The sequence below is a fragment of the Grus americana genome, chromosome 6 (genome assembly GCF_028858705.1).
Source record: "Grus americana isolate bGruAme1 chromosome 6, bGruAme1.mat, whole genome shotgun sequence".
Classification (NCBI taxonomy): Eukaryota; Metazoa; Chordata; class Aves; order Gruiformes; family Gruidae; genus Grus; species Grus americana.
The window spans coordinates 28722743-28735302 of NC_072857.1; the positions used below are offsets into that span (position 1 = coordinate 28722743).

The 12560-nt window shown below is 36.6% G+C and overlaps 1 protein-coding gene across 3 annotated transcripts in view; it reads left to right on the plus strand.

Moving 5' to 3' along the window:
• PARD3B (par-3 family cell polarity regulator beta) overlaps positions 1–12560 on the plus strand; it is a 423913-nt gene that overhangs the window by 231845 nt on the left and 179508 nt on the right. For all 3 annotated transcript variants that reach the window (XM_054830200.1, XM_054830201.1, XM_054830202.1), the window contains 2 exons: positions 1924–2023; positions 4134–4249. In XM_054830200.1, coding sequence (XP_054686175.1) covers positions 1924–2023; positions 4134–4249 — 216 coding nt within the window. The remainder of the gene's footprint in view (positions 1–1923; positions 2024–4133; positions 4250–12560) is intronic.

Genomic DNA, 12560 nt, shown 5'->3' on the forward strand with positions numbered 1-12560 from the left:
GCAAACCTAACACACTTACGCATAGCTTTTATAATTTCATAGACTCCTCCTTTTCCTTCTTATTCTAAACCAAAGAATCATAGTCAGTGTTCTTTGTAGGAATGTTTCTACATGTGTCCAACTATCTTTGCCACCTTTTCAATATGTTTCTGAATTATATTACATCCTTTTTCAGATAGGAACATTGAAACCTTAGATGGTATTTAAAAACTAGGCACACCATTAACTCTAAGTTCTAGATGGAGTGTTTGGACTTTTCTTAAGGCTCTGAATGTCTGTTTCTTTTTGACTTCACTGAGCATGTATTCAAAGAATGATCCATTGCACTTCTATTGTATTGTTCCCGAGTCGTAATTGCTAAAGTAATAGCCTTTGTGTATGTGTCAAGAGTTTTCCCCTACTCCCATGTGTATCACTTTGCAGTCACTGACAGGGAATTTCACGTGCATTTCCTACTTAATATACTGCAATCTTTTTGCAGAGCTTCATAGTCTGCTTATTTGGTAGTTCTGAGTGTTTTTACATGAGTAAACTTTTTCATCTTCTGATTCATTTTTCAAATCATTTAATTACATTGAACAGTGCGAGTTTACCTTTGTTCCAAATTCTTTTTACTGTGAGAACTTGTCTTTTACTCCTCATCTCTGTTTCTTGTCCTTAAATTGCAACCTGAAAGAATGTGATCATAATGCAAGAAGCCAGTGTGCATATATGTTAAGTAGCATACCTGTTTTATGCATCAGACTGGCAATTGATATTTTTTAAGGTCTCATTTGAACTTTTCTGCTCGTTTGCTTACCTTTACTTTCTTCTGAGATAGAGGGTTTGAACCATTTCTTATTTTTCTGAGCTTCAGGACACTATCCAGCCAATAGGAGTTTTATAGGATTCTTGAGCTAATAGTGTGGTTTTGTTGGTTATTTTCTTTTGGGGAACTATCTCAGTGCTCTTACCTAATAAATATAATCTATTGCTATAGGCCTTGATCCCCTCCTTGTAAACCATTTTCCTGTCAAGTTAGATTAGTACTTTCACACAAGTGCAAAAAGACTAGCAACATTCAATGCAACAGAAAGGTTACATGAAAGTGTGGTATGTCAGTATTGTTAAATTGGTTACCTGCCATTGAAACCCAAGATTATTAAGGCCTCATGTTTCCTATTAAGTTTTGGAGGGGTGAAGACATGTTCTACATTGAAAAAAGTAGGGACTTTTTATAAGATTAGACCTTTAGATTGAGAGGTGAATTTACAGGACAATAATGAACTGACCTTCAGCAGGCACAGCAGTCGTATTAAATACTGCAGGTATGTAAGTGTTGTTGCTTAGCAAACCTCTGAATGATTTAATTGAGTAGTTCATGTTTTTCTTGGCCCAAAGTGTGAGCTGAATTCCTTTTGTAAAGGTAAAGAAGGAATTGCTGTAATGGTAGGAAAATGAAGGCTGTAATTCAGAGATGCCTCTTTCTTCTCTTGCCATGGGATAACAGAAATTTTTCTTCTGAACTCTTTGAGAATGTGGTTCTCTTCTGTACATGAAAGGTGGTATATGCTCCCTGTCCCAGGGAATGAAAGCATGAACCTACAATCAGTTAGGATGCAGCTATGTAGAAGTGAAAATCCACTCCAATGGAGTGAAGCAATTTGTGCCTTGCACTCAATTTCACTATAAGCACAAAGTTTCCCTATATTTATCTTTAATTATGCATATGCAAATCTGAAAATCATCTCTTCAGGAAATCCCAAGGGGTGTATTTTCTGCTTGGTGTGATTTTAATTCTAGTTTAGTTAGTTTAGGGATTTGAATAATTTGTGACTCATTTCAGCGTTGCTTGAGGCCTTCCAGTCCAGTCATTGATCAGTGAACTGGTGTAACGTACTTGTTTCTGTGGCTTATTTAACCCATTTTTAAATTTTATTTCAGAGTTGCCAGTGTCTGATCATGGCAATGGTGAAAACGAAACCCCTCCACCTCTCCCACCACATCCCAGTGAGGATCTGCTGAATGTGGACTATAATAATAGGTTGGACTTTGACTATTCTTAATAGTTACAGCCCTAATTGATCATTAGTGGTTCTGATAGTAGTTCTAAATTATATTTAAAATCACTTCTTGTTTTGTAAACATTTTCAACACTGTTTTTAGTCACCTGGATGATCCTTTAAGCTGGGAATGTTATTTTAGCATGTAGTGCATTGTTCACTTCAGTTGTTCGTAAGCTACAGTATGCCTGCTATCCGTGATATACAGATCACAATACCCAGCATGTGTTTAGTAAAACAAAAAGAATCTCGAAACATAATCCCAATTAAAAAAATAAGTGAATTTAAAACCATACCAATGGGTGCAATGTGTAGATGCAGTGCCTGAAGTCTCTTAACGCTTTAAAAGTCCTGGCCAAAGTCAGTTTGTAGGAAACTGAATCTTCTTATGCAGCACATCAGGCAAAGGCATTCTTGAGGTTACAAAATGAAGCTTCAGTAAGTTTGAACATTGAAATGTGTAGGGGAAGAATTAATGAACGGTTTGCCAGTTGTAAATGCATTGGGTAGATTTTTCAGATATTTTAAGAATATCTTTTGTAAAGGCTGCTTGATGGCAGCTACAAGCTTTAATTTCCTTAGTAAATACAGAGGTTTGGAAGTGCAGAAAAAAGTGTAAACATATTGGAGTTCATGATGGCATATACTTTGTCTGTCTCGAGTAGCACAGGATTCAAATCAAAGCATCATTTCAACCTATCAAACTTCTGATGCTGAGTAGTCAATGTTGAACACTTATTTTGTGTGTATTCAGTTTTAATAGTCACGCAACTGTTTTATTGCAATAATATTAGGAACGTATGCATTTCAGCTAAAAACTTAGCCATACTTCTGTCCTTGTGTGCATGGATGTGATGAAAAACTACCTTTTAAATGACTGGTTGCGCGTAGTATGGAACAGTAGATGTATTTTGTTATGGATACCTTGAATTCTTCATACAATGAAGACTCTTGTAACTATTTTCTTTTTGCTAACATAGAGTAATGTCACTAGAATAATTTCATCATTTCTGGTCTCCCAGGCAGGTATGTGTGACATGGTAAACAAAAAAAAGTCTGCATAGACTAATGGAACTCAGCATTAAATTGTCAGCTGCAGTTCTTTGCTAGAATCTGTTGCTAATTTTTCAACAAGCTGGGAGCGAAAGCATTCTCTTAAATGATGATGATGAATTTACAGGCCCTTTCTCCCACCCTGACTTTTTTCCAGTGTTGTATTGCTTTTCCATTTGGAACTTAAGTTCTGTTGAAATCGAATTGCTGTGTCAAGTCATGCTGATTTCACTGAAATCGTGTTTCAGAAAAAAACTTAGGAAAGTGTTTTGACACTGTAAAACCAAACCTTTTGATTGAACAGTTTGGAAATAAATGTTTGTAATTTTGGAACTGCTTTTTGGTTTTACAGTGTCTTTTTAAAAAAAAAATTGTGCTTCTAATTGAAGAGACACACAGAAGATTTCAGGCACATTGCAGTGAGGTGTTTTAACTCCTCATGGGTGAAAGTTACTTTGAGTTTCACTCAGGTGGAATTTTGAAATGTTTAGATATTTGCCTAACTTGAAGTAAATTAATTAAAAAACAAAACAAAAAAACCAAAACCCAAACCATGAAATCTTGGAATTCTTCAGTGTGTTATGGGACCCTCCATAAGACTACCAGGCTCCAGCCTTTGCAGAAGTGGTGCCAGGCTGTAAAATAACTTTGTATTAGCAGATGAAGTACAATTGAGCCAGGTATGTTGGCAGTATTTTCCAACTTTCTGTAGCATGTTATTTGGAAATGCAGTGGTTAAATAGAACTAGCAAAATGGGGGGAAGCAGATACTGGTATGTTCCTCTTTTCTTCTGCTAAATAAAATAGGAATTCTTCAAAAGCAGTTCTCACTAAGCATTTACATTTGCATCCATGATGAAAAACAAGTGACTGAAGGTGTTAAGTCTCAGAAAAGAAAGTTGAAGATCAATAACTGATTTTAAAATGCATGGCTGTAAGCAGCTAGAGGAAGAAACACATGTATTTGTGCATGCTTTAATTAGTTCACTTGTGATTTGAACTGATGCCTAAATATTTTACTTTTTTTTTCCCTTGCAGCCCTATCATAAATTCAGCAGGGCATTTAACAGATCAGCACATCAACTTCAGATCTTTGACACCAGCCAAGCAGTCTGAATCAATTAATCTGAAAGCCTCAAAAAGCATGGATCTGGGTAAGAAGGGGTGGGGTGACATATAGGTCAGCTTTTTAGCCTTAGCCCATCTGCACCATCTCTGTTTCTTGCTTTTGTTTCTTAAACACAAACATCAGGAAGTAAGTTCTGCAGAGGAGCTGCAGTGATGGGGACAATAGTCTGCCTTCTGTAGCATCTAATTGCAAGTAGCCTTTTTATTGAAGCTGAAGAAAGGTTTATTTTTCTTAAATGCCATTCTATCAACAGTATTGAAATCTTAGCTGAGGAAAAGAGGTAGCGTTTGTAAGAATGAGCAGAGAGAATTGCTTACAAGTTTTATATGTCAAAAAATACAGCAAAACAGTAATAACAACAGTCATTTTCATATAGAATATAAATGATTGCAAAACTACACTGGACAAAGGCTAACTTTCCTAAGACAAGTTGTATATTTCTTCATTGACAATGACAAACACAGGCAATCAAAGTGTTGCAGTAGATCTTTATAAATGCTTGAAGAGCGGTAAGGTTATGGTCCTCTACCAGTCAGCGCTGTGCAGAAAATCCTGCAGGGTGGGTGAAGCAGAAAGTAAGTGATTCTTTCAATGCTGGGAAAGCATTTGCGGGGTGGAAGATTGAAGGGTTATTGCAGTTGAAAACTAAGTCCTATTTTAATGAGAGTTCAAGGAAATATTTGCAGAGTTCTTCAGCCTCAAAGAAAACCAAATAAGCTTTTCTTTCTCCTTTTAATTCTTCTTTGTGGCACTCATTCTTTATCTGGTTTTTTTCAAATTCAAATGTTGATGGAGTAAATTTGAGACCTATCATTAGGATGTCTTTAATTATAGATTTATATGCTTTGTTGGATCAGATTTTGTACACCATTAGTAGAAAATTATTAATTTCATAGAGTTTCAAGGTAGCTTTTTGGTGGTGCTCTTTTTTTTTTCCTGAAATGCTTTATAGATGGGTCTTAGTTTTTGTATTGATGATTTTTGTCATCTTAATGCAGTATTTTAATGTAACATAAAATGTGTGTACTCCTCTAATGGAGTGTAAGGAAAGTCAAACAGTTATTAATGCAGGATAAGAATGGATAAGAATTCATTTAGCAGAGTTCTTGAGGCAGAATTTTAAAGCTACTGTGTGACCAGACGAGAATTCATCCTTTTGCAGTTCCGTTCCACCGTTTTGATGAGTAGTAATGAATTAGATTTTTTTAATAATGGAAATACTCCTCAACAACGGAATGAGTTTACAGACTTGAATCAAAACGTATATTGTATGTCATCTACAAGAAAAAATAATTTTCAACTTTACTGAGTCTTCTTTTAGAAGGGTTTACTTACAGCTCCCACAGAAGTCACTAGAAAGAATGCTCGCACCACTTGTGACTGGCCGCTAACTGGATTTAGCTCCATTCACCACAACTCTTCGGGCTTGACCGTCCAGCCAGTTTTTTACCCAGCAAAGAGTATGCCCGTCCAAGTCATGAGCAGCCAGTTTCTCCAGAAAACTGTGTCAAAGGCTTTACTAAAGTCCAGGTAGACAATATCCACAGCCTTTCCCTTATCTGCTAAGCGGGTGACCTTGTCATAAAAGGAGATCAGGTTAGTCAAGCAGGACCTGTCTTTCTTAAACCCATGCTGACTGGGCCTGATCACCTGGTTGTCCTGTATGTGCTGTGTGATGGCATTCAAGATGATCTGCTCCATAACCTTCCCTGCCACCAAGGTCAGGCTGACAGGCCTGTAGTTCCCTGGATCCTCCTTCCAATCCTTCCTGTAGAAGCCCCAATTCCTACATGACCATTCTGAGGCATGTCCGTGGTTTCTAACGCATCAATAACCCTTGTCTTTGCTGCCACATGGATCTCCATCCCCTATATTCAGAACCACCAGGTAGCTTGAACTTCCTTTTGTCTTGGTCTGTGTTCATTTATATTGTAAGATTCAAATTCATATAAGTAATCTGCTCTTGACACCCAGAAGTGATGCTTTGAGAATGCATAGGAGTGACTAAATTGTAGTGGTTAAAAACTAAAATAAAATTGGATGCAAAAAATAAAATAAAAATTGGGTATGAAGATGTCTTTAAGATCTTTCAAAACTTGTTGCTTGTAGAAGGTAGCTGTTGAAGATGCCACTTCTGCTGTGAAAGTAAAAACCAAAAGGGATAATAATCAGTCTGATTGGAGGCGCTCATGTTTTATCCTTCTTGCATATGGTGATGTGAAGGTAAATCTATTACCTGAGATAATCATTTAAAGAACTGGAGGAACTATGAAGGAACTGCACCCATCCTGTGTTATATAAATAACGATAGATGAAGTAAAGTTGCTTGCACACAGCTTGGCAAATAAGGAAGCTGAGGAAAATGAAAGCTAGGACTTTTGCAGTTGTTCTCTAGCAAGCAGTGAAGTACCATGCTCAACTTTCCACCTTTAGGAAGATTTTAAGCAGAAGCTTCTGGCTGGAAGGGGAAAAGGAAAAGAAATATAAAAATTTTAAGTGAAGTAACTGTATGTAAAATGCTTCCAATACAAATAAAATCCCAATAATTTGTTATATAAAACTGTCTTCTAAGTAGAGTATTCATATAATGCATACTCCAGAATGGATTTTTAGGGAAGGAAAGTTATTTCTTTGTTTGTTTTTATATTTTGCTCATTACTTAACTGTGGTCATCACCCATAGTAACTTCTCATCCCAACATGTAGCTGTGTACTCATTATTGATTTCAGTGCATTGTTTGCCACCAAAAAAAAAAACCAATTAAAAAAAATTGGAAGATGAAGACAGCAGCACTTCCTGACCCAGAGTTGAGGTTGTGAGAAAGATTTGTTCAGCACCACAAGAGGAACTATGCAGCAGATTTGGTAACAAGGAGAAGGTATCCACTACCTGAAAATGCTTATATAACTGCTAGGCCGTCTTTTTCCAGTAGTCACAGGATGCTGTCCACTTATTACTTCTGTTCTCAAGTTCTGCCAGTCCCTTCCAAAATAAATCTAACATGATGAACAGAAAAGTCACAGAATTGGAGTCTAGGAGGGGAGAGCTCTGCCACCTTACAATATGCAACTTAGATGCACTTTCTTTCCTTTTAAATCAAGTTATCTGTGGATCAGGTGTCTCTGCAGATCTGGGGAGACATAACCAGCTTTTCAGGTTAGAAAGTCCAGAAATCACCTGGATGTCTCTAGACCAGAATAACATCATGAACTCAGTATACAACAGAATTGGTGTAATACAGGGCATAAATGGGAAATCTGTACTACTATTCACTTATGAAACATTCTACTTTACCTTGAAATGTGTATAATGCACCCATTGCCTAATTAAAAGATTTCAAAGGCATGGATTACATAACAGCATCACCATCAGAAGGATCATCAAAGGTAGATAACAGAAGATTTTAAACACGCAAGACCAGAGAATCTAGATATTGCTATGGATTGTGAACCTTATGAGAAAATAGTAAATTCTTTAAATTAGGGAGCTAATGAAATTGTATAGTATGGGTCTTTCTGACTTTGATGAGGGTTGATGTACACACAAGAAGCAAATCTGTTAATTAAAGACTAGTCTGTAATTACATAGATTCAAAATGGAAACCCACTTACCATTGATGTTTATCTTTTCAGTTCTATATATTTTAGGCCCAGAAACCTTTGAGTGCTTAATCTGTTTTCCAGTTGTATTTATTTACAAATTAATAATGATTACCATTAGAAATTAATATCCTCAGTGAATAATATTAGGAAATAAGGATGGGTGATCAAAAGGTGCTCAGTACTGCTAACATGTTGCATCAATTTGTCATTGTCACTCTCCAGAGGAAATCTTGCAATGAAAGGAACTTGGTGTGTGGAGCAAAAACTGTAAGTTACTTGCCAGCAGGGCAGATATGGTTTAGTTTATTGACTCGGTGCATTTCTGGTTGGTTGGTTGGACAGCGGGGCAGGAGCAGAGGGCATGAGCCACTGCCACCTGGCTCTTTAGTCAGGGCTCTACGCTGTCATGCATGTGACATGAGTGTTATGAACTGACACAAATCTTAACTGCTAAATTCACAAATAGCATGAATCCAAAAGTAGCATTGCCTGGAGTTGGTGTATTTGAAGAACTCAAGTTATTTGCAGATGAGTTAGTTTTTGCTTGAATCTACTTTAAAAAATAAAATAAAAATCAGTGGCATGTGTGAGTTACTGACTTACTGTTGCAGAAATTTTTAAAAACTACAAAAAGGCAAGTAGAGTGGTACTGTGATAATTTCTTTGGTTTTGCAAGCATGAGCAGAACCTTGCCTCATATGTACAGATCTCCTTGTGTGAAGTGTATGAAGGCAGGGTGACTGGTTCCCTGCTGTAGCATTCATCATTTCCACAGTGGTCAAAGGCTTCTTAAAATTTACAGCTTCATTCAGAGTAATAACAGATTAGTTCCATATCAGGTATAAGTCCTAATGTTGTTCCCTGTTGCTGTGTTGAGATGATGACAGCACTCTCTGGATCGCTGGGAGAGTTCACATCCTGTGTCTTATGGTGTATCTTTTCTTGGCCTTGTCTACTTTTACTTTGAACTGGTGGTGACAAAAGAGCACAGCCACCGCTTTCCTTCTACTGGTCCTGGCACCTGACGTATCTACTCAGTTGCATAATTTTTTTTGTTATGGATGATGGTGTTTGATTATGTTAGCAGAGAAAAGATTCTCCTTATACTGTGATTTCACGTATTTGTGCAGTTTTGAACCGAAGTCTGACTTAGAGTGCATGCCTGTACTGACCAAATTTAGACTGCATGCCAAGTTTAGACTTGTGCTTGAAGCATAGTGTTAAAAATAAGCAAAACAGATTCAGAAATGCTAGAAATAAATGTCATGTTGTCCCTTCCCACTTAAGTGGAACACTTTTTTGAAACTTAGAAAGTGAAGAAGAAATCAATGGCTTCTATGCAAGTCATTGGAAGGATGGATGATTTTCCCTTTTCTTTAACAACCTTCTATACACACATGTTTTCCCATACATTACCACAGTTGTCTAGAGAATATAATAATTCATTAGAATCCATTTTCAATAGTGTTTTTTCTTTTTTAGCTGTATTAAAAAGGTAATTTTTGTGGAGAATGAATAGCAATATGGATTTTTTTTCTTAATGTTGTATTGGAAGGTGAAAATCGGTGTGCTCTAAGAAAAAGAAAGGAAAGGTGTTTTATTATTTATCGCCAAGATCCTTATTTTCCATAAATCTTTATGCATGGGAGTGATTTAGGCTATGCATAAATGTACTGTAAAAACTGCAGCCATGGGAATTGTATTCAAACACATGAAAGTGTGGCTTGTTTTAACCTGAAGCAATGTGAAATTGAATCAGATGAGTATATAGCAATTTTGTTGTGTATCAATTCAGGCAAAGCACTGTGTGGATTTATGTTTGAGGATGTTGGTATAATAACCCATGACCGCTATCCTAAGGTACTGCTCAACTCCCCCTTCCTTTCCCCATAAAATGCAAAACCCCGTAGATCTTAACTGATTAAGCTCTACAGCCTGAAGAAATGGAAATGTCCTTTACTTGATTTTAAATGTGAGTGAAATACTATTTGCTAAAACATCATTAGACATGCTCGGTGTCCCTTAACCTTGGGGCATATTTATTAAAGGTATCGGCCAACTTATTTCTGTATTTAGGAATAATTAGCAAGTGAATATGCAAGATATAAGGTGTGGAATATTCTTCTAGGAAGCCAATATTTAACTAAATGCTAATTTCTTTGTTAGGGATGCATTCGATTACAGTTCATATGTTTAAAACACCTCAAAATAAAGAGAAACCAGTGTTTCATGTCCAAAAGGACATGGAAAATGCAATCAAGGTGCTATTGGCTGCTTCGTGGTCTGCTCTGAACCAGAATATTCTTATTCTGAGAGTAATTTTGGATGTTGAAATAAATATCTCAAAACATAACCAAATGAGGACCGGGCAGAGCTAATGGAGATTACTCTTCAATTTAAACAATGTTTTGATTCAGATAAAATTAAAAGAATGCATTTTGGGAGGTGCCTGGCGAGAGTTGTTATACTAGTGAGACAAAAAGTGGTTTGGTACTTTAAAATCATTGCTTTGTTAACCATGTTGTATGTATGGAATACATTTGTCGGGTTGCTTTAGGTTGAAACCAACTTCAGAACTGCATTTAGGAGCCAGTTAAGTTCATTAGAGCATTCGTGAGGAAATAAGAGATGATGGTTCAGAATTCTAACAGACTTTTCGATGTTACTGGCTTATAACAGTAATTTAACAAATCATCTCTTGAAGAGAAAGACTTTTCAAAAACAAAAATGTCGTCGATTTAGGAAAAACTATATTGCTTATGGCTGTGATTGTCTTTGGGATCAAGGGCCAAGAGAGATTTTAAAATTATTCTAGATTATGTCATGAGAGTAACTTTCTAGTACTGTCAGATTAGATGTATATTTTCTGAGGCCACTCTGAAGAATAAAGTTTTAGAATTGAACACGACGTAGTTTTCTTACTTTAAATGACTTTCAAATTTCTGTTTGTAAGATCTATAAGTAGAGAATGAAACAAAATCATTAAGTGATGGAGACACTGTGAATTGAAATGAGTCTGACATTAGGTTTTTTCTATGAAAAGAAAGGCTTTTAACAAGGTCAATTCCGTTACTCAGTTTTACACCAAATCTGCGTTGATGCAATTGAGGAGAAGGTGAGGTGTGGCATAAAAGCAGGAGTGGGCAGGAGGGAATATCAACTTTTTGTACTGGTTTTGTAGGAATCGTGTAAGGTTCAAGGAAGATTGCTGTGGAGCAGACTGGGAGCATTGTATGAGGTGTGATGGTGATAAAGCTGAGAAAATGGTAATGCATGGTTGAGGTGCTGGTTTCTTACACTGCTTTAGTTTAAGTTTGAAGTGAGTTGATCTGTTAGTGCACTTAGATTATTAAAGTGTTAGGAGGAGAAAATAGTGATTAAGTTAATGTGTAGCTACTATGAGAAAGAAAGTGCAGATGATAATAAAGTAACTTTTAAGAACACTATTATAAATCTGTTCCCTGTTAATGTTTTCAACCAGTGAATGACAGATCAGATGAGGAACTTGTGGTTTAACCCTGGGAGTTTGGAAGAAGTGTTAATGACGTGTGGGGGAGTTGGATCAGTTTTAGCCCAGTACTGTTTCTCTGGAATAGAAGTGAGAGAGGATTAGAGAAGACAACGAGAGTGTAAAAGAAGCCGTGATGGCCTCAATTAGCAGTGTAACCTTCAAGAATGAGTAGTTGTGCCACCAGAAGAAAGTGAAGAAATTTTTATCATGCTGGCTGGGAAATTGTGAAAGAATGTTATTTTCTGCCAGGAGAAAGCCTTCTATTTAAAAGTAAATGTGTCCAGTGGACAGCACCAACTGTACTGCTGGTTCTTCAACAAGTAGTAGTAATAGTGAATGCAGGCTTAGGCATTTTCATTGTCATGTGCTGACACACAAGATGTATCTCTTAGGGACCTTCTCTGAATACAATTGAATTGGAGTATTAAATCAGTTCTAACAAAATTGTTCTGAAAAATCTAATTAGAGAAAACCTGGTACAGGTGAGAAAAAGAATCCAGAATCTTGGTTTGGACGAGATTTATTTGTGTCTTTGTGTTGAACAGAGCATCCCAAATGTTGTATTAGACGCCATTTTGAAAAAGGTTTACCTTTTTTACTGCATAAGTATAATTGATCCTTGGCCCTTGTGCAAGCTTTTTGCTAGTCTCACTGCTTTTCAGCATTGAAGTGAACAGAAATCTATTGAGGACTTATAATCCTTCAAGAATGAGTACCTGGTGGATAACCAGGTGACCCCAGATCAGGAGAGATGGGGTCCTTACATGAAGTTTCCCTGTCGCTAGAGAGGGCAAGAGGGGGAATTACTGAAGGAAAATATTTTAAGACAGTGCAAGTTTACCCTTCCTAAAACACACATTTTATTGCTTCTGTAGATTTTAGTATAAAAGTGTGTGGTCTTTGTATGCATTGCTTCAGGGTAAACAAGCAGCATTTTCTAAGTGATGGATGTGAGCCAACATTTGACATAGTTTCTCTGAGTGATTTATGCTGCTCCTAGACAGGGAAATGCTTCACCAAGGAAAAAAAAAAAGGTAGAATTATGTCATTGGCTGTATCATTGACTAAAATTAATTGATGATGCAGCGCCTTCATTGTGATGAAAGGGATGGGTAAGCATGCAGTTCATCAGAAAAAAAACCAGTGAACAGTTTGTAGCTTTGCTTTATTTTCATGTGTTTATACCATATAAACAGATGGATTCGAAAAAGCATGGAAATATC